Below are 22,015 nucleotides of genomic sequence, written 5' to 3' on the forward strand. Positions count from 1 at the left end.
AAGTATTCCAGATTTCTTATTTTGGTTACTTTGCTCTGGGTGTCCTACAAGAAGGAATGAAAAAGGCAAAGAAAGTGATAGTGAATTGTGATTTGGGTTGGTTTGTTTTTCTCTGCAGTAGGATAAGATGAATGCTGCAGAAAATCAGACTTTGGGAAATTGCACATCTCTCAACAGTGAAAACAATTCCTGTTGTAGAATCCTTTCAGCATTTATACACTAAATGGCAAAACTGGGACAACTGTTCTTCCCTTAATCTTCCCATGTCACCGCTGGAGTATGCAGGCACAGATGCTCATCTTTGTACTGGTCTTTCTCACTTAGCTTTTCAACAGAATGACCAGCTGCCTCTGGGAAGCCAGGTGACTCTTTACAAACAACTGCTGCTGGTCCAGTGATTTATCTCTATTGGAAAGTGTGTACCAAAATTCTAATTACTGCACAGGTAACAAATAGCTGTTGTTGTGGTGTTTGGTGGGAGTTTTTTAAAGACTGACTCATGAAGCATGGCGTGCATGGAAATGCATTGGTAGATCTTGGGTGCTCTCGAGCAGGAATGTCTAGAGATTATAGGAGTATTAAAATTAAAAATATTAAATGCCATTGAGGTGGTAAACAAAATGATATACTGAAAAAACAGTATTACGCTGCTTCTGTAAAAAGTTTCATCATCTTCATTATAGCCTATTGCCTTCAGTTACAATACTTGAGATAAGTACATTAAGGTACAAAATCTCATTGTGCTTATGGCAGTGATCTCTTGAGATGATTTAGACAGAACCTTAGTACTTTGTTAAAGATGTAATGATGAAAAAGTGGAATGAAAATACAGAGCAGATTTTGGCCAGGTATGAGTCCTGTTGCTTTACTCCATTTATGGAAAACTTGCTTTGATATATCAGGAATTTTGAGCGTGTATATAGATGATTATAACAAAGGAATTTTCTCTGTCTTGTAGCTGTTGTAAAATAAAATTGCATATTGAAAAATAATACATTAGAGAAAAAAAAAGTCAGTGAGGAAAGCTTTTCAATGTAGGTCTCATGCTATTCTGTGTAGTTCCTTAGGAGGAGAAAAAAAGGGGGGGGGTGGGGAGCAAGAAATTGAAAATTGCATTTTCCAATATTGAAGTTTGGCAAGTAAAATAAATTGGAATATCATGTCCTAAGAGAAAACGGAATTAGATTATTTCAAATGTGATATAATCTGTTTCAAATACAATTCTTCTCAGAGTTCCCTGTCTTAATATTTCTATGTGTTTCCTGATGCTTTTGTAAAATTTCAACTGCTAGGATAGCTTTTTACCACCTCATCTCTCCAATGCTATAAGGTCTTTGAAAACTTCTATTAATTCTCTGAAAACAGGAATCTGGCTTTTTCATCCTAATATGCCAACCTGTATTGCTCTGGTGATGAAGTGAGATCTACATGCAAAGCACCTGGTCTCAAAATAGAACAGCAACTGATTTAAAATACATCCTGAGTGACTCATGCCCTTCTGCAGTTTAAATGCTTTAATCCTGAGTTTTGTTCTTTGCTCTGTAACTTTGGGTAGGAACTAAGTGATTTAGGAGTTGATTTCTTCATGGGACTCACCTTCAGAGTGTTGTGGTTCACCAGCTAGGTCTAGCTGAAGAATGATGTGAGACACATACATACTCAGTAGCTGCAATGAAGAAATGGAAGGAAGGAAAATAGCAAACTTGTTATCAGTCTGCTTTTTCTCAGCCTGAAGTGTCATACAGTGACAGTTCCTGAAGTGCCAATTCCTTGCCTTGTCTTCATTTTATCCTAGAGAGGGGAGGTGGCAGTGGTCTGGCTTGTTCTAGCCAATGGTGAAGGATCACTGTGCCGATACAGCATCTGGGCATCTTTGCAGGATTTGCACTTAAGTTCCCCTTGCAGTTGCTCTAGGGGATGCTGAGGTTGGCTTTTCCCTCAGTTCCAAATAATGGGCATGTCTTTGGATTCCCAGGGATCCGAGCGCCACACTAATCCCAGCAATATGGCTCTAAAAGGAAGTGTTTTCCATGTCCGTGAATCTAGGTTTGTCAGTTTGTCTTTTCTCATGCTTGCTGGCCATTGTTTGTGTTGTGATGCCGTGGAGGAGGTACAGAGCGCTTGGCTCCCAGATTTGTTTGTAGACACAGTGGTTGAGCATTATGTGTGTTTTAAGTGTGCAGGGTGTTGGCTGTTTTTACCAACTTTATTGAAAGGAAACGTTTTAACTTATGACAGACTTGCAACAAATACATTTATGTAACGTTTTAATTGTTAACACGAAGTACTTTATAGCAAAGTGTAATAGATTGTGCCAGTGGTTAATTTATTTTGGTTGAAGACATCTGTGGTTATGGCATTAAAGCTAAGATTGTTTTGTGGCAGCAGCAGTTGTGCACTGAAATTCGAGAAGATATGAATCTCCTTTTTGTACCTAAAGTAGGTTTTGCCTTAGTGGGGAACAGGCAAAAGGGGCAGGTTTCTTCAAAACTCCTGTCTTTTAAAATATAATAGAGCAGTGAAGTGCAAACTTAAACTAGTTCTGTCTGTTAAACAGTTCAATACAGAAAGATTTGATTCTATTGGTTTGAAAAATAAACATCTTAAATAGAACATGAATTCTGTAAATAGTGGGAAAAGTGTGTGACAGACAAAACATCTTTAATGAAGCTCTCAGCCATTTTCCTGCTCCGGGTCTACCTTTATTATGTTAATCAAATTCCATGCAGTTCCCAGCAGGGGTATGTGAAAATTATCTTTTCCAATAAATGAATACAGATTATTTACTGCATATCGGAAAGCTGGTTATAGGTCTTTGATCTTTGTCCTGGTCCAGGCATAGGTCAGAGCAGTTATTAAGACTCTCTAACCTGCGTGGTGTCCTTTTACCCCCCCGGGTGGCCAGGGGTGAGATGGCAGGAAGGTGTGCCAGCCCTTGCCCCCTGGGGACGCAAGTGTGGGAACCATCTGATTTCTATTCCCAGCATGAGTCTAAATCTCTTCAACCCCTGTGGTCCCAATACAACTCGGGTCCAAATGCCTCCAGGGTACTCTCAGGCATCCTTTTTGGGAAGAAATACATGGGTATTCTTGGGATTGGTGAGAAGAAATGTGAGGAGTCTTCATTTACTTGTATTTCTAGTTTACCTACTGATACTTTACAGATAGATAGCTGGAGGTCATGAGCTCTTTAAGTCAAGCCTCCTCATCAAAAGCCCCACTAAAGTAGTCAAAGGTAAGTGCAATGAATCTGTCTCTAGGAAACAGCCTTTAGGAAAAATAGAAAAAGAAGTGGAGTTTGCCATTCTTATTCCCATGTAACATTCTCCTTTTTATTTTCTCCACGTGTCTGGCGACCATTAGAGTTAAACACCACATTTTCTGTCTTAGTTGGTGCCTCACTAATAAATTCTATTGAAACTCAGAAAATTTGTGGGATTTCGGTGGAACAGAATATATGGTATCCTATGTTCTGCTTCAGGATAATGTTTTGAACATCATAAATCAAATCATGGATGAATGCATTCCACATGAACGGGCCAACCGAGACTTTTGCGTTAAGTTTCCAGAGGAAATACGGCATGACAACCTTGCAGGACAGCTTTGGTTTGGAGCAGAAGTAAGTAAAGTCTCTTGTATTTCTGTTACTTGGGGTTAATGGACAATTTTTGGTGGCATAAAGCGCAGCTTGAATCTTTTCTGAAAATGGTATGTATAATTAGAGCAAAGTAAACACCTCTGAGCATCTGGAGCAAGTTCTCAGTGGAAGGGGGTTCTTTAACTTTGGTTTTGGTATTGGTCAGGCTAACAGCGTATCAGCTTATTTTTGTAACTGTTTGCTGTCATGATGAACACCCCTTAAGCTATCCTTTGTGTAATAACATCTAAATAATGTTCTTGAATAATTATTTTATGCTGATGGGCCATCTCCCATCTCATGCTTTGAGAATCTTAGAAGCCAATGAAGATGCATATGGGAATTTTGTCAGGATCAAAGTTTTCCAAATGGGACTCTTGCTGTCTCCAAATCTAACCAAGAAGTTGTAGAGATCTGTTGGTTTCAGAGATAGCAACACGTAGTGGGGAAATAATGCTAATTCATACTACTGTAGTCACTGTACTCTTGTAAGTTCCTGTAGTAGGAAAGACTCTGGACTGTTACGAATATACTTATATGCCCTTGTCAGTGCAGTCGCTCTGAGTTATCAGACTAAGAGTACCGATCAGCAGGTAAGACTTGCCTTCACCATACTTCCCACCAAATACTACTTTGGCTGGCTATCTGAGCGCCCTTAAGCCTGTGCATCAGGCTGCTGGGGTTGCGGGTCCCCCTTACCACGCTGCAGAATCATCTCCCATGCAGGGGAGAGTGACACAGAGCTGCAAGCATGTGTAACTTTTGAGGCAAGGAGTCTCTTCGATACCTGCTTTCCAGAAACAGATCACTCTCTGACCTGGTTTTTATGTTCTCACCTATAAAATATATTTACTGTTTCTGTGTGAGGCAGGGTCCTGGTCTAGCTGGATCCCTGGTCTCACAGCCAGTGTGACCAGCTTTGCTGCAGAAGTCATCACAGTTGCAGACCTCCTGTTGCTTTTGTAAGGAATAGATTTATGTAATAAAATCAAGCCTTCTAGCCTGAATCGACACAGTCCGTGATTTATAGTTTAGCTGGATTCACATCCCTTTATGGAAGCAATCCCTGTGTACATAGAGTGTATATCCTACCAAAACTTACTGCCAGACTAGTGGGAGAAGAGCTTTAAGTTCTTGTCAGCTCTGCAGTTCTTGCTCTTGAACCTCCCCGTGTTCTCCTGTCTCCCTGACTGACCTGCTCCCTAACCTTTTACATGAAGTCTTGTGACTCTCAGCGTATTGTGTAATAATTTGCAACAAATTGAGGCTAAGTACTGCCTTCATTCAAAGCATTAAATACCATGTCTAGCGCTTTTTTAAACAGAAAAGGAACTTTGTAAGAAAATAAATATTTTCTCTCCTAATGTATTTCATAGTGTTTGGCTGCTGGTTCTATTATTATGAATCGTGAAATTGAGAGTATGGCGATGAGGCCGTTGGCCAAAGATCTGACCCGGAGTCTAGAGGAAGTTAGAAATATCATTCGTGACCAAGCCTTAAGGGATTTGAACCTCTACACAGAGAAAATGAAAGATTCACTCAAGCATTTTGACGTCCTTTTTGCTGAATTTGAATTAAGGTAAAAGATCCAAAGTAAATGTGTTGTGAGTATTGGCTTGGCCACTACAGATGTTGTGCCGATTATTGGGGTTTGGACGTTGACTGTTACATTCTGTTTTCTTTTGGGGGAAAAATTAAGTAACTTTTTTTATCATTGTATTTGAATTCTTCAGTAATCTGTTGTATTGCTGGGTGGATTTTTTTTTCCTTCCACTGCAGCAATAATGAAAACAAAATTAAATAGCTTTTTAGCAATCAACATTTGTTCTCTTCAACTAATCTTCCATTTGCATACTGGCATATGGCATTTGAGGGATGTTTTCTATGACAAGAAAAGGAATCCACACATCTCTTCCCATAGTGTTTATTTTGCCAGAGGAAAGGTGACAAATAAGAGACATTAAAAAAGATAAGTATAGCAAATAATCTAGAGATTATAAAGTTTTGCTCTCTTACGTTTAGAGATACAAGCAAAATGCACCCAGTGAATTGAAGAAGGCAAATTGAAATCTGATGAAGGAGGTGCTTTTTACACAGCCATAATATAGCCATTGATTAAAAAAAACTTGTGGTTATAAAATGGCTTACATCTTTATATCAAAAACAAAAATAACTGCTTTTGGGGTGAGAACAGTAGTTGCCTATGCCATCGAAGGTCACATTGGCCGAGTCTTGCATTATGCTCCAGAATTTAAGCAGGCTTCCTGCATGTCTATTAGATGTTTGTGGTGCTGGGAATAATTACAGACAGGATACTAGACCAGGTTATCTGTGGGTTTAATATAACGCAGCCATTCCTACCCTCAGTTTCTTAGAGTTGGGGTAGTGTTCTAATTTTTTGTTAAATAATCTGTAGACTATCATGTGTTTGCCCTTCCTCAGTGTTCATATTCTCTTGTATTACTTTATTCAGGTAAATGATTTTTTTTCTGATTCAAAAAACCCTATAATTATACTGTTAAATTGAAAAATATTTAAAAGGAAAATGTTGGCTGAAAACATGGTTTTAAGTGTGGCTTTGAGTGCAGACACTGGTAATAACTGACTGGCTCTTCACAGCACCTGTGCCTGGTTTCTGGCTTTTCCATACCTGTAGTTTACAATTGACCAAGTAATACAGTGACAGAAAATCTGATTACTTCTACCAGTGCTTCTTGCCTTGTGAATTAGTGCTTTTGTTTGTAATTCCACATGGAAATGACACCAACTTCCAAGTCCCCTCAATTGTCTCTGCTGGCTAACTGAATTTCACTAATATTATCTTAGGTAAAACATATCAAGGGAAAATGCACTTTTTAGTAGTTTGGGTTATTTAAGGAAATGCAGAATAAGGTATTGTCAAGATGTGACAATAAAGATCCTTTTAGGACCTACCTTCCTGTGCCACACAATAAAGTAAATTGGCTGGATTTCTTGGATTTGTACGCTGTAAAATTTCTATAGTGACTGCTGTCAAAATAAATACAAAATGGTACAGGAAAGCTTATGTTTCAAAGATGGCTTGTCCAAGGTTTTTTGGAATTTGTAATCTATTCAAGAGTGTAAAACAGTAGTATATTGTTTTATAATCTTTGTAGCTACGTGTCAGCCATGGTACCTGTGAAGTCTCCCAAAGAGTATTATGTACAACAAGAGGTGATCGTGCTTTTCTGTGAAACTGTGGAGAGGTAAGCACTGTAGTGAAGAACTAGGTTTTCATTTCTATGTTTACTTTCCATCTCAGCTTATGTAGATATACTTTGATTGTATTTTTAGAAAGAATCATAAAACTACTGGTATTTGGCTTTTCTACTAAGTATCCAGGTACAAAGTTAAAAAGCATTAGGTGTGCTTGCCAGGCCCAGGCCTATGCTTTCTTGGTTTTTAGAGCAAAAACCTCCAAAAGTTAATAATTCAGCAATAACAATATTGTTGGTATACCTGGTTATAGATGTGTAAATGGAGACCAAGCATTTAAATAAGCTAAATCTATTTAAGGCATCAAGACTTAATGATATTTCATGCAAAAGTACATGGGGAGATGACTCAAATCACCTGTGAACTGCTCATGATTATCATAAGAACTTTAAAAAATTCTTTTAAAATCTTAGAGGACTGGAGCTTGACTCTGTGTGTGAAGAGATGATGTCAAGAAAAAAACCAAACAATCCAGCAATTCATACATTCTTTTAGGAGTGTAAGGTGATGGTAGGAATGTGACTGCTTGGAATGTGTCGAGTAACTTTCTTCTTTCCCCTGTGACATGGTAACCAGCCTAGCTGTTGGGCAGTAGAGGGAAACAGGATGTGAAGTACCCAGCTTTAAGGAAGGCTGGAGCACTGCATCACTGTTCTCAAAAGGAAATTAGGGAACCGTAGTTTGATGGGAATTATTAGGGACCCATTGGCTGTAAAACACACTTGGCTTAAGTGTTGGCTTTAGCATTGTATTAGGAGAGCTTGTGGAGTAGGACCCTGGTGTGGTCTGTCCTTTCATTAAGGAACAGAGGAGTACAGAGCACTCTGCTGCAGGGTGAGGTGACATCGGGAGCAGAGGCCTTTCAAGTATTTTGAAAGACAGGTTTCCAACTCAAACTGGTCACAAGTAGGAGTTACTTTCTGACAGTCAGAGTGACTGCACGCTGCCATTCCTGCACATGTTTGCCCAATAAGAGGAATAAAATGGCTTCTCATTTGCAGCTTTGGATAACCTGGCCGTGGATGTAGGAAAGAACAGTGGGGGAGAGTGGGACATGTACCCCTGAGCCCTCCTGCCACTGGTGTGAAGCCATGCTCGTGTTGGTTTGCTGCCCACCCGCAGCAGCGCTGGCAAGGCCCATTCTGGCAAGGAGCAAGGAAACGTGATTTCCCTTTGTTTCAGGCCAGTCAGGTCTCAGTGAAACCAGCACACAGTTTTGAGTGCTGTCTCTACATGCTGCTATGGACAAATCGAGGAATAAATTTGAGGAAGTTATGAAACTTATGAGGAAATAAAGAAATTATGGAGGAACTTGGAAAACATGGCCAAGTGAATCCTGGAATCACAGAATGGCCTGGGTTGGAGGCACCCCAGTGATCATGGAGTTCCAGGCCCCTGCCACAGGCATGGCCACCAACCTCTAGACACAATCTAGACAAAGTTGCCCATGGCCCCATCCAACCTGGCCTTGAACATTTCCAGGGATGAAGCATCCACCACTTCTCTGGGCAGCCTGTTCCAGCACCTAGAAGGATAAACAAATTGTGGCTTAGTCTGAAGTGGGCTTAAGATGTTTGAAAAGCTATTGGAGGAAAATTAAGTGTCCACCAAATATTAGATCTTCAGACTTCCAATACTAGTTGCTGTATAGAACTGGGGTTGGTTTTTTTAGCTTGGTTTATCAGTTCTGGAGGGTTGACTTAGATTATAGCAAGATTTATTTTAAAATGAAACCAAATGCAACCCTGTTGCTTTAAAAACATTTTTAGTTAAAAACTCTAAGCACCAGTGTTTTTCAGTAACTAGCTGAAGCTTGGCATGAAATATTAATTAAAGAAGGCAAGTGGCACAAAAATCATCTAGGCTTTGGATGGCTATATAAGCATTAAAGTGTTTAAACAAAAATAAGGAAAAAAAAAATCTTTAAAAGCAGCGACCACAGCAGTCAGTTGTCTACATAGTGGTTTAGATTGTTCAGAAATAGTTCATGAGTTAAATACTATCAGTTTGGTTTGGCATTTCACAATTTCTTTTCCTATTGAAATGTATTCTTTCAGAGTTTCATCTCTTACTAAACAATTTAATTCTTCTGCACAGAGCCTTAAGGCTTGGATACCTCACTCAAGACATGATAGATGACTATGAACCGGCTTTAATGTTTACAATTCCAAGATTAGCCATTGTATGGTAAGTCAATTTTTTTTTTTACTACTTTCCACTCTGCCTCAGTTAAAGATACATTGAAGATTAAAAATTTTTTTTTTCAGAGTTTTGGTATATTTTCTTTCACCTCAGTATGCTTGTACTTTCTTTATAAAGAAAGAAAAGGAATTTTATGTTTTGCTTTATTGAGGGTTTTTTGTTTGGTGATTTGTTTTTTAAATCATTAGCAGTTACCTGTAGAATATCAAGGGGGAAGGAAGAAAGGAGAAGGTAGGACTCTAAATATAGAAGGGAGGAAACTGCAACAATTGATCAGTCACCCTCCAGAAAGAAAGAAAAAAAGAAGGAAGAAAATTAGTCAATAGAATATCATATTGTCAGAAATTTTTTGAAAGCAAGTGTTTTGTCACTCAGAATAATGACCCAAGGATACAAGATTTCAGAATTTTATTTTTTTTTGTGGCTTAATGAGTTTAGGTTCAAAAGGAATTGTCATGGCAAGCTACATTGTGACCACTGAGTTAGGCTTAAATCTTTCTGAAGGAAAGCATTAATATGTATAACTTATGTGTAGATTTTTGTGCCCTGTATTGACCACTCAAGACAACTAAATTAAAACAGTTATTTTGCTTCATGTAGTTTTTGCAGTATTGAATAAATCAGATGCATTTTTCCTAATGACTCTTCATGATTTAATAAGACAGCTTTTTTTTCTGGAGTAAAGCCAGCATATTTTTAATATTTTACCATTGTGAATGTTTTCAAGTTAGCTAAGATAAGTAGTATAATTGAGGGAAATAAGAAACCTCAAATCCTGAGTGTAGCACACTTCTCCTCAGGAAATCCCTGTGGCCCATTGTTCCTGTTAAATAGGATATTGTCTGTAACTGTCATTCTAAAAATAACACTAATCTGGTTATCAAAAGACAACAGGAATGTGAGAACTCTGATTGAAGCTGCTGGAAGACCCAGTGAAGAATAATACATCATGACTAACTGGGAGACCGAGGGCTCTCTGGAAATCACACCATACCAATCCCAAATTACAAAGGAGGACAGAGGATAAAAAAGTTTTACAGCCCCAGAATTTCTGTTGACCTGAAAATAAATCACTGCCACATGCAGTTCCACAGAGAAACTACCCTATCCAGACACAGCATTGTCTGGGAGTAAATGCAAGCTTTTTATTTGGATTGCGAAAGGAGAAACCTTGAGAACATGACAGGTGCAAGTCACGAGCAAGAAGTGTTGGGTCCCTTTGGCCTTTGAACAGCAAATACTTAAGGAGTTTGAGTGAATTTTATCAAGTTTACCATGCACATGATACAGTGTATGTTGCCTACTGTGCTAACAGGTGTCAGTGAACACTGACAGGAAATATTGAGGCACTTTTTTCCCATTTTTAATTCTTTCCGTTATTCAACAATATTCAAATTTTGTTTCAGAACTCTTCCAAAGGTCATATATATATATACAAGCCACTTCATAATCTTTTTTGTGGTCCTGTAGCCCTTTTTTTTAAAAATATCTTTCATATATTATGTTCTCTGAGAAGTTAATTATACCTGTAAATTGCAAGGGGAATGGCGATTTTGCATCAGTTACAAGTTTAGTGAGAGCAGCCTCAAGCTCCTACTCAGCAAAGAAGTAACAGGGTTTTTTTTAGGCAGAACATTAGAATGTGAGTCAGCAATAACTACTTTGCTTCATAGCAGCCTGCTTGTTCAAGCTACAGAAACTTGGGGAGGGTGGAGAAGTATGTAACCCTATTAACAGATAATCTGTCTTAAACCACACAAGAAAAGGTGACTTACAAAAGAAGCAGTTTTGTTCTCTGTCCACTTCTCCCCTTTCCCTGCTTTTAATGGTTACAGGAGCTCAAGAGTCAACTACCTTACTTACAAATTTAGACTGGAAAGAACAAACTGTTTGCAGTCTCTCAAGTCAGTGGACTTCCCCCAGCTTACTTGATAATCACTTTCTTCTTTTATTTTATCCTGTGGGTGAAAAGAGAGGAGTGGAGTGGGCATTTTACAGGGGTGGACAGAGAGGAGGGGATCTTTTTCCTGTTGCTTTAAGTAGCATTTAATTCTAACTGTGGTTGAATAAAACAAAAATAGGGTAACAATATGTAACTTCAGCGTAGTTCTAAAGTTCGTGTCCTGTTGCTTTTCACAGAATCACAAGGTTAGAAAAGACCTTTAAGACCATCAAGTCCAACCATTCCTGTCCTATGCTAAACCTTATCCCTAAGTACCTCATTTACCCTTTTTTTGAACACATCCAGGGAAGGTGACTCAACCCCCTCCCTGGGCAGCCTGTTCCAGGCCTTGACAACTCTTTCAGTAAAAATTTTTTTCTAATATCCAATCTAAACCTGCCCTGGCAGAGCTTCATGCCATTTCCCCTGTCACCTGGCTGAAGAGACCATCACCCACCTCTGTACAGCCTCCTGTCAGGTAGTTGTTTTCTGATTCCTTATCCAGTAGTTGCTCTGTGTAATGAAATTTCCCTCTTTGTGTGTGTTCATGCATGTGTTTGAACTACAGTGGCCTTGTCGTTTACTCCGAGGGACCATTAAACTTGGACCATAAACCAGAAGATATGTCTGAACTCTTCAGGCCTTTTCACACTCTGCTAAGAAAAATAAGGCAAGTAGTAAAAGATGGTTGTAACTGCTTCTCTTCTGCAGTGAGAGTGAATGGCCTGAAATAGAACACAGAAATGCCTAGAAAATGTTACTGTTTGTGATTTGGACCATAAACTGCATATTCCTCTCATCTGCCCAGTATATCTATGAAATAACTAAATGTAGGATTCCATTTCATGGGAGTTTTCTGAACTGGTTGTTTTTCTGAATATCACTTTATTAAATTTCAGATTTTCCTTATGGTTGGATGATGCCTGAAATACTAAAGTTGCAGTTTATTTTTGGGAGATCCTGTTTCTAATTAGCATCAATGTTTCTGCTTAACTAGGCTTATTATATTAATTACATTTTCTCAATTTGCTATGATGCAGTAGTCAGATACTTAATCTAATAGAAGTGACTAGCAGCGTTTTTCATATTGTGGAGCTGTTTTTTACAGGATGGATCATCTATATATACCTCTTCTCACAGTGCTTCAGCATAAACCATTGGAGGTTTAGGCTTTGGCTCAACTTAAATAAAAAAGTCTTTTTTCTTAGCCAAGGTCTTTAGAAGACTGAGCTGTTACATTGCTGTATCTTTAAAAGATCTTTATAGTCAGTTTTTATATTCAACCTTATGGTATCTTTTCTGGGTTTTGAAATAAATTGTTTCCTAAATCTGTAAATCCTGTTACTTTTGTAGAAATCGAATTGATCCATTAACTGCAAATTTAATTCCTGGAAAACTGAAGAGGCAATTTAGCAGAATTTTTTTTGCTGTGTCCAGTTTTCACCAATTTGTCGCCTTCTCTGTATGCCATTGTGACAGTTTGATTTAAGAAGAGTTTTCATGTAGATAAATTTATCCAGGTTATCCTCTCACCCATCAGAGGTGAGGCATCTCCTGAGGGAGAATGCAAGCTCTGTCAGGGATCGTCCAGAGAGGAACCGATTTGTGAAGTTAGCTTTTTTCACCATCAAGACCACATCCTTTTGTGTCGCTTCAAGTGATACAGTTTTATTTTTAGGTACAGTAATGATGCATTAAAATCTCAGAACTGACAAATCGGTATGTTTGGGGTTGGTTGTTTTGTTGGGGTTTTTCTCAGTGATTATGGCTTTATAAAACAGTAAGTAAAGTAGAACAACGTGAATTAAAGAGAAAAATCTGTTAGATGAGAAAAACTCTTTAATTGTAGTGAAGCTTAAAAAGTCTGTGAAGATTACATTAAAATACCTTATTCCCAGTATGTGGCTATCAGAAAAGTTTTCACCAGCTTTCCAATGGCTGACTACAGCCAAAGAGTATTTAAAGGCTAATACACTTCTCATACACATCTCACTTTCTGCTTACTCCTTGCATTTCACAACACGGAAAATGAAAATCAATGTAGTCAGTTTATTGCTTAGTCCATTTAATTTTCAGTTACTCTGAACTTAATGCTTGGTTTGAAAACACATTAGTAGAATCTTGTTTATTCAATAACTACAACTTCGAGTGCAAGCTTCAAAAAATGAAAATACTTTCAGGTATAGTTTTGGAAAAAGTTTTGATTGACTGTAAGACTTCTATTTATTCTTCCAAATGAGCATTAAGAATTATGATTTCTGTAGTCCAGCAGACAAAGTTTGCAAAGTGTTCTTAGTGAGATAGCATATATCAGAGCAAAAACTTAAGCAAGTTAAGATGTAATATGTTTTTTTAATCTGTCAAATGTCCAGGAACTCAGGTATATGAAAGAAATGGGCTCAGAAAGATCATATGGTAAAATTGTTGAATGAAAAACACATTGTCTGAAAATAACAGATACAAATAAGTAGGATGATTCCTCATCCTGTAGGATGATTACTCTTTTAAAAGTACCTAAGCTGTTTGGATTTCCTTTTTATTACAGATTTTTTTAACTTAAGATGAAATTCCTACTTAGTGAGAATGTTCGGAGAAACCTATAAAGGAATAATAGAATGAGATATTTCAGCTCATCCACAGGGAAAAGGGAGCATTTTTTCCTGGGAGTCTGTCTCCAGTCTCCATCACCAATAGTTAAGGCTTAAAAATAGATTCAGGTGGTCTTTTGTTCCAGTTGTGTGTGTGTTCTAAGAATATAAAACATCTTCCTGCAGAATATGATGACATCCGAGTAACTTCCTCTATAAGGTTATACAACTTCTTAGCCAGATACATATTTTAACTTATGGAACATCAAATGTACAGCTGGTTTTGTACGATTGCAGGTAATTTTTAAGCTATGTGATCCTAAAGCATCCCTCCTGTTAAAGGCAGCGATGAGCACTGTATTTATGTGGATCCCCAGAATTAAATCGGAACTAGCAGGGGGAAAAAAAATCCATGGGCTTAGAAAATTTTTGGTGTGCTGTTGGTGGTTGGCAGCTTTGAAAACAATAGAGATGGTCGAGGCTTCCTGGGTGCAAGTGGTAAGGGGCTTTGTTTAGGTTTTGTTAAGGTTGAGAAGCAAATGATGACTTACAATGTTTTAGTATCTAAGCAAGGTGCTTGTGCTGATTTTTATTTTAGATATAAAACATCAGCTTTGGTGATTTATACATCCACTGAGGCATAATTATATAGTATTGTGATCTCTGTTCCTTTTAAACTAAGACATTTGAACTATTTCTGCCAATCTACTGTAATCCACCTAGGAAGTATACAAAACATATCATCTGATGTACGCGTAGATATTTAATTTAGACCCTTGTGAGTGAAAATTTTTTGTAACAAAATGTTACCTAAATTATTTCTCTATTTGAGACTGCTCTACACAGATTTTCAGAGGTAAACAGCCTTGGCATTTTGCAGGAGTCCTTAATTCTGCCCTTATTTCAGAGCCCTCTGCTTGCCCGGTGCTCATTTTTGGGCTGTTGCAATTGATGGCGGGGTCTCTGGATTTTGGTGGTGTAGAATCAAGCAGATTTGCAGATGAAGTGGAGCAAAATCAGAGGATCAGACCACTTAAGTACACCGAAACCTTTCAGTGTCATTGAGAAATCAATCGGGCTATACCTGTTGTCAGCATCTTGAGCGTGGGGGTTGCGTGTGGAAGCCGCGCGCTGCTAAAGCGTGCACGGTAATTCAGGGAGAACGGAGTAGTTTTTCTAATCTGGCTGGGATTCAAACTTTGAGTTGATTGGAAACTCCTGCGGTACAGGAGTACGGGGGATGTATGTTATGTATTGGTCTTGGTTTCTGAGGCTCAGTGTGTCAGACCTGCAGGCTGTGTACTGACCTCAGCACCGCAGAAGCGGAGGATGCGAGTTGCATTCCCGTACCAGCATCGTGGCAGCTCCATGGAGGCAGCTGAGGATGCTCAGCACCTGAGCTGAACCGCAGGCTGACACAAGCAGCAGTGCTCCTCTCCAAAAACAGACATTGTAAATTCTAGTCAGAATAGATGCAGAGGTAGTGAAGGAGGCGTGGAGAATGAGAGATCAGCGCACCTGGGTTTTGTGGTCTTGTTCTCTGGTCAGCCGAATTTGTCTTTAAATGGGCATCTGGCCTCAGGTCTTTGAAGGAGTGATTTCTTCACCCTGGGTATTGGCAGTGGAATAAAATACGTTTAGTGGTTTTTGCAATAGGCAGGGTAAATTTCTACTACTGCCTGTAACAAGCAGACTGTATCTTAAGAACTTGCCCTGGTTTTTCTGGCAGTGGCTGTAGCCACTGGAAGAAAAACGTTCCTCCTGTTTTCAAGGCTGGATTGCTTTCCTGTGATACTGTGCCAAAAAGAGTTACAGCAGGTGAAACCCCAACATGGGCCTTTTGTAAATTGGGCATTTTCTGAAGCCTTTGTGAGAAGGAAGTGCACCACTGCTGTCAGGGTGGATTGCAGAAGCTCTCTTTACCTGCAGCCTCTGAATAATGAAAGCAGAAGGAGAAATCCTCTTTCCCGTCTGAGCACAGTGCTTGCTTGGATTCAGTGACGAGTTACAGATGCTTTAGCAGAAAGGAAACGAACCATGGAAGTAGCTACAGTTTAATTAAACCTTATGGTTTAATAATGATGCCTGATGTTTAGTTTTAAACTGAGTAGTGATTTAACATTTCTTTCCATAGACTGCTTGACATGAATTTTATTCGCAGTATATACACAGGCATTTTAAAATATGCCATGTTCCTAATGTTGGCAGTGAATCTTGTATAATCTAATATACAGCCTATCAAAAACATAACTGTTGATAAAATGTTTGTCACCTTGCAAGGAAACTTGTATTTAAAACATCCCAGTGAGTCTAAGGGTTTGGGTTTTTTATGCAGAGAAGTGAAGATAACTGTCCAAACCTCTCTTAGGAACAAGCTGAATTTCTGTATAGCAAAATTTCTGATGTTTGAATTGGAAAACTGAGCATATTTTCTTTGAGTGCAAAGCAGGATTATTTCTCTGCTGAAGGAACAGGGTTGGTGGACTACTACATGTAATCCAGCTGATTATATTTAGCAAGTCTTGTGAGGCAGCATGGATCTGACTTGCCTAAAAAGACAGAGAGGACTGTCAGCTGTTGCATTGATTTATTTTTTTAAATCTACATTACCTTCAAAACAGCACACAATTTGTAAATATTGAGGTGGTGTTTGTTATTGGCAGAAGCAAGGAGTTCATGAAGAGTGGATGAAGCTGGCCAGTAGAAAGTAAACATGTTCTTTCTGGCACTTAGTTGGCAGTGACTGTGTGAAGCCTGTGTAAGATGTCTGAGTGGTCAGGATCTCTGTGCCTTCAGGAAGGAAGCAGAGCAGCTCGGGGCAGCCAGACATCCAGGAATGCTGGGTGCTGCCATGCCATGCTCTGGAGGTGGAATGAAACCCCAGACTAGATGATGTAAGTCTGAAGATTTGCTCCTCGATTTTGATGAACCATGATGTGGCCCAGAAATATCTTAGGTTTTTAATATCTTTGCATAGGTGAGGGATAAGCTTGGAGCCTTCACTGTTGTGTTTGTGTGCTTATTTTGTTGTGTTTGGGTTTTTTTAATTAAAAAAAAATTAAAATTTTTGTTTATAAAATTCCACATTGCTTTGTTTCTGGTTTTAAATTCTAAATCACAGCACTTTTGTTAAAATTGACAAATTGAAAATTCATAATACAAAGCCTCACGGCAAAAATCATGTCATCCTGTGTTTTTATTGATTGTATTGGTATAATTCTTGCAAACCCAAACAATAATACAGCTGTTTTCATGTTGACCTTAAAGCTTAAACTTCTCTCTGTCAGTTTTCATGGTGATGTTAAAATGCTCCATCTCTTAGAGACTGATTATTGCTTAAATAAAAGATCTGAGTAATGAGATGGTGTCATTGTATACAGTTAAGACAAAGGAGATTAATGTAAAGGGGTTTTAAATGTTCTGTTGTGCCAAATAGCAATACTGGTTTATACCGTTACCAGATAAGTGGCTCTAACAAAGATTGTCCATTTCCCTTTCTTACTCACTTATGACTGAAAATGTTGTCCAACTTCAGACTCAGATGCATGTGGAATGATTTAAAAAGATACTGACTTGTTTAATAGATAATGTGGAAACAAGTGAAAAGGGGAGGATGCAATGGTGCAGTTGTTCTTAGGAGGCATTTCTGCTGTAGGTTTAGAATTTTTTCAGGCTCATGTAACTCTCATAAAAACATATTTTGTGATTTTTTTTTTAAAATAAATGTTAATTGTGCAGAATATGCATAACCATAAAAAGGCATATTCTATACTTACTGTGACTTACACATGCTTATGTAAACTATGATAATCTTTTAGGTTGTAGGGTAGCTGATATACAAGTCGGACACCAATGATGTATTTTTTGGGAAATTTTATCTTTTAATAACAGTGCTCAGAAAAATATTTGGTGTTTGAGTTAACAAGAGTGCGAGCCATCGACTGAAAATCAAGTTGTGACAAGCCTTGAATGTTCCTTGGGCTGGTTTTGGTCCTTTTATTTAGACTGAATTATTCCATTAAGGGATTTTTTTTCAGTGTTATTGTTGCTCTTGTTGTTAATGTTGTTATCCCAGCTGTATGTCATTTGTTAGCCAGTGATTTCTAAACACATGAGAAATAATAGACTCTTAGCCTCTGTTTAAACACAAAATCTTCTCCCCCTCCATCAGTTCATTTATGTGAAAATATACTGTCTGGTCTTTGAAAAAGGTGACAACAGTTCTAGACAGTATTTTTATACTTGGATTCTAATTGAGAAGCATAGTACAATGAAATTTAGGAGTAAAATTAAGTGCTCTTGTTTCTGTGGATTTGTTTCAAGTTATTAAACTCTTAAACATAGCAGCCTCAAATAACACTTTGTTTTTAGGCACTCATAGTCCTAAGTTGCAATACTGGGGGCAGTTGATAACACTGGGGATGCTGCATGTCTCTAGAACATAGTGTAGTACGCTTGCTCTCAGGTCTGATTCTTACATCATGCAGGGGCTTAGTTCCCTGATGACTGAGTTAGATGTTTGAAACAGGAGAGAGCCAGCTTCCAGCCCCTCTTTCAGTGAACAGGCTTCTAAGACATCAGTGTTGCATAAGTGATACTGCTATTTTTAATGAATTCTCTTTATTTGACAATATAATGGTGCAAAACTTATGCAGTACTTTTTTGCAGAACAATTTTCAGAATCTAGTATGACAAAATGGTTTGCTAATTAAAGCCAAATATGTGAATTAAAAAATCAAAATGTCTAATTTTGTGTGGCAGCTTCTCTGTTAGAAGAAGGGAGGGTAAAGATCCATTTATGTGTGTCTTTGCAGCGTGCCCTGAAATAAACCAAGGATGTAAATAATTCCCTACCCTGAATTTGTGTGAATAATCTCAGATTCAGGCAGCAGTGGTCGTGTGTTCTGACTGAATACCAAACACACCTTGCAGTACACAGCTGAAAGTGCTCTGTGCTCCCAAGTTCTGGATTTCTGTGCTAACAGTAGAATCTTTTTTAAAAATCTAATATCAGTGCTTCCTTTGATCGCACATGCCAAGTGATGTGTGTGTTCCTTCATTTTCAGGGATCTACTTCAGACATTAACTGAGGATGAACTCCACACACTGGAACGTAATCTCTGCATCTCTCAAGATGTGGATTTTCCTGTCAGAGCGGATCCTGAAGTACCCTCTGTCATTGCACCGGGCATAGCTGCAACTTTGCCTGCTAAGGAGCTGTCAGCAAAAGCTGAAAACACAGAGGCTGAGCTGGCTTGTTCTATGCAGTACGATGAGCAGGAGCTGGAGCAGCTGAATAGGATGGTGCACAGAGTTGGAGATGAAATGTCGTCTCTGCTTTCCCCTCCAAGCATCTGTCAGTCTCCAGCTCACAGACCTACCGTAAGAAATAGTTCTAGCACAGAAGTGTCACCAACAAGACACCATCTGGACAATTTAACTGATGAAGAGGACAGGGTGTTTTTTATGGATGACCTAGATGGAGCAGGAGAAGCTCTTGCTGGGTTGGATTCAGTAAGTGATACTTTTGCTTGGGTGAATAACCCTTGTCACGATTCAAAACAGAATCTGCAATATAGAGACGCTTTGCTGTATGAGAACGGTCATCAGACAGAGGAAACTTTGCTTTTAAAAGATGCTGAAAGGGACTTAAGCAATAATAACAACATTGAAGATAGCAAACAGATGTCTGGCATCTCGGTTCAGAATTCATGCAGCTGTCTAGAAGGTCCGGACTCACAGTTATACCTCAATGGCTGGGATGCGTACGCTGATGATGCGGAAATGGCAGAAGTGATAGCTCACAGGACAGGGGGAATGAAAATATCTGCGACTGTAATATTCAACCCTAAATCTCCCTCTAGTTCAGAATCTCCAGTAACGACGCCAGAAGCAGCTATTAGTTGTGTTCCTGGATCTGCTAATCCATTAGCAAATGAGGAGGAGGATGAATCCCATAAACTGAGTATAGCTGCCACAAACTGTCTAATTAATTCCTGTGTGTGTTGTGGCAGCTGTGAAGACAGCAGGGAGGACACTGTTGAGGGTTTAAAGACTAAACATTCTGCAGGAGGTGTTGTAAATGCTTCATACACATTAGTAAAGTCTAAGGAGATAGACCATGTAGATAACTTGGACAATTCAGTCCCTGCACAGGAAACATTAAAACCTGAAAGTTCTGCTTTCTTAGCAGAAAGTGACTTTGGCAGAGAAGAGCAAAAACTGCCAATCTCCTCTAAGTGCCTGGCACATTCCTCAGGTTCACAGGTAGGAGCAGAAAATGACTCGCAAGGAGAGGCAGAAAGCATCTCAAATCAGCAGAAGTGGGAGAAGAGGAAACAACTGTGTGGGAAAAAACAGGACAACAGTGAAGATGCTAGTGGTGAAAGGACGGCTAAGGAAGATGTGAAGTCAAGATCTAGTTCAAGGTAAGAGCAACTTGATGTTGGTACTAACTTGCATGATAATAAATTCCTGTATCTTAAGTGATTGGTGTGTAATTACTGTTGGTTTTAAAGAAAACCATGTTTGCAGGATTAAGGAATTTTTCAATATAATGTTTTGTAATGCAAGTAGTTTTTTATTGGTGTTCATCACTATTTTTGGAAAACATTTGGATAACACCTGAATTTTAATCATATAATGTCTCTGTGTTGTTGAAATCTGATTTTACCAGTTCAGTGTAACAAAGGGTGCATTGCTGCTAAACATTTCCCAGGTCATTACCTCTGCCATCGTACTCTGCTGTTTTGCAGAAAAGTGAGTCTGGCAGATAGTAAAAGTTGGACTTGTGCATCAGTCCACGGGATTAAATTGGGATATAAACACATCTTACCTTGGCTCATTTGTGAGAACGGGGCTGATGTGATCACTTTGCCTGTAGGCACAAGTGTGTTTCTGAATGGCTGTATGCTAAAGGAGCCTCATAAAGTGCAGAACCAGCTTTTAAACTACTAGACTGTTTCAACCAAAGCTGACAGCAGAATCATAGAATCAAAGGACCTCAACAATCATTTAGTTCCATCCCCCTGCCATAGGCAGGGACATCCTCCACCAGCCCAGGTTGCCCAAAGCCCCATCCAACCTGGCCTTGAACAGTGCCAGGGACCCAGGGGCAGCCACAGCTGCTCTGGGCAGCCTGTGCCAGGGTCTCACCACCCTCACAGGGAGGATTGTTTTTTCCTGATATCTAATATGTATCTACCCTCTTAGTTTAAACTCATCACCCCTTGTCCTATCACTCCATGCCCCTGTAAACAGTCCCTCCAGCTTTCCTCTAGCCCCTTCAGATACTGGAAGGCTGCCTTAAGGTCTCCCCATAACCTTTTCCGGGATGAACAAGCCCAACTCTCTGCCTTCATAGGAGACGTGCCTCAGCCCTTTCATTATCTTTTTTGCATCCTCTGGACTCATTCCAACAGCTCCATGTTTTTCTTGGACTGGGGACTCCAGATCTGGACACAGTATTCCAGGTGGGGTCTCACAAGAGCAGAATGGGGTCGGGGGAGAATCCCCTCCCTTGATCTACTAGTCAGACACTTTTAATGCAGCCCAGGATACCGTTGACTTTTTGGGCTGCAAGTGCACATTGCAGGGTTATGTTGAGCTTTTCATCAATGAGCACCCCGAAGTTCTTCTCCTTAGGGCTGCTCTCAATCCATTCTCCGCACCCACTGTTGTGCTTGGGATTGCCTTGGCCCATGTTCAGGACCTTGCACTTGGCCTTGTTGAACTTCATGCATTTCACATGGGCCCATCTCAAGCCTGTCAAGGTCCAGCTAGACCTTGAGGTCATGGATTAAAGTTCTACATATGTGCTGACAATAAGTAACTAGATAACAAGGAAAGAACATAATAATAGTTGTGTTACAGAAAATGCTGTGTTCAGCCCAATTTTGATTAGGTATTAGGGATCCTACACACATCAGTAGGATACATCATGTTGTTTTACTGTTTCGAGGATAACCTGTTTTATAGCTAGTAATGTCCTCAGGTTTTTTTAAGAATCAATATCATAAAGTAGATCAATGAATGTTTTCTGTAGTTCTGTGATAGTTTTTTTCCGTTGTGCCTTTTCATGTCTGTACTGTGGAGATGGTATGTGTGATGCAAGATCTTTGTTACATGTGTATAGAGTTCAAAATAATGCAGTGGGCGTAGCTTGGACTGTGAAGCATTACCACAATATAAAGGCTACAGAAAGAAATATTTGTTTAATAGCATACCAGTTGATTTGTGAAATATTTTTCTGGTAGTAGAAATAAAATGAAGAATTCTTTGGGCCAGAATTAATTGCCCTTACAGGTAAAATACAGTGTCCTGTGCACAAAGCTCAACTTTTGAGAAGGTAATTTTATCTTCCGCGTTTTTTGGAGTGTTTGCAATCTGAGGGTTGCAAGATGATAATAT

The 22,015-nt window shown here is 39.1% G+C and overlaps 1 protein-coding gene across 1 annotated transcript in view; it reads left to right on the plus strand.

Moving 5' to 3' along the window:
* ZFYVE28 (zinc finger FYVE-type containing 28) overlaps positions 1–22,015 on the plus strand; it is a gene marked incomplete at both ends in the record, with an annotated part of 144,106 nt that overhangs the window by 84,651 nt on the left and 37,440 nt on the right. Inside the window, 6 exons of the mRNA XM_084266891.1 lie at positions 3,482–3,619; positions 5,014–5,216; positions 6,775–6,864; positions 8,972–9,061; positions 11,587–11,688; positions 18,673–20,034. Of these exons, the coding sequence (XP_084123017.1) occupies positions 3,482–3,619; positions 5,014–5,216; positions 6,775–6,864; positions 8,972–9,061; positions 11,587–11,688; positions 18,673–20,034 (1,985 nt within the window). The remainder of the gene's footprint in view (positions 1–3,481; positions 3,620–5,013; positions 5,217–6,774; positions 6,865–8,971; positions 9,062–11,586; positions 11,689–18,672; positions 20,035–22,015) is intronic.

The sequence above is a fragment of the Gallinula chloropus genome (genome assembly GCF_964237585.1).
Source record: "Gallinula chloropus genome assembly, chromosome: 7".
In the NCBI taxonomy this organism is placed as follows: Eukaryota; Metazoa; Chordata; class Aves; order Gruiformes; family Rallidae; genus Gallinula; species Gallinula chloropus.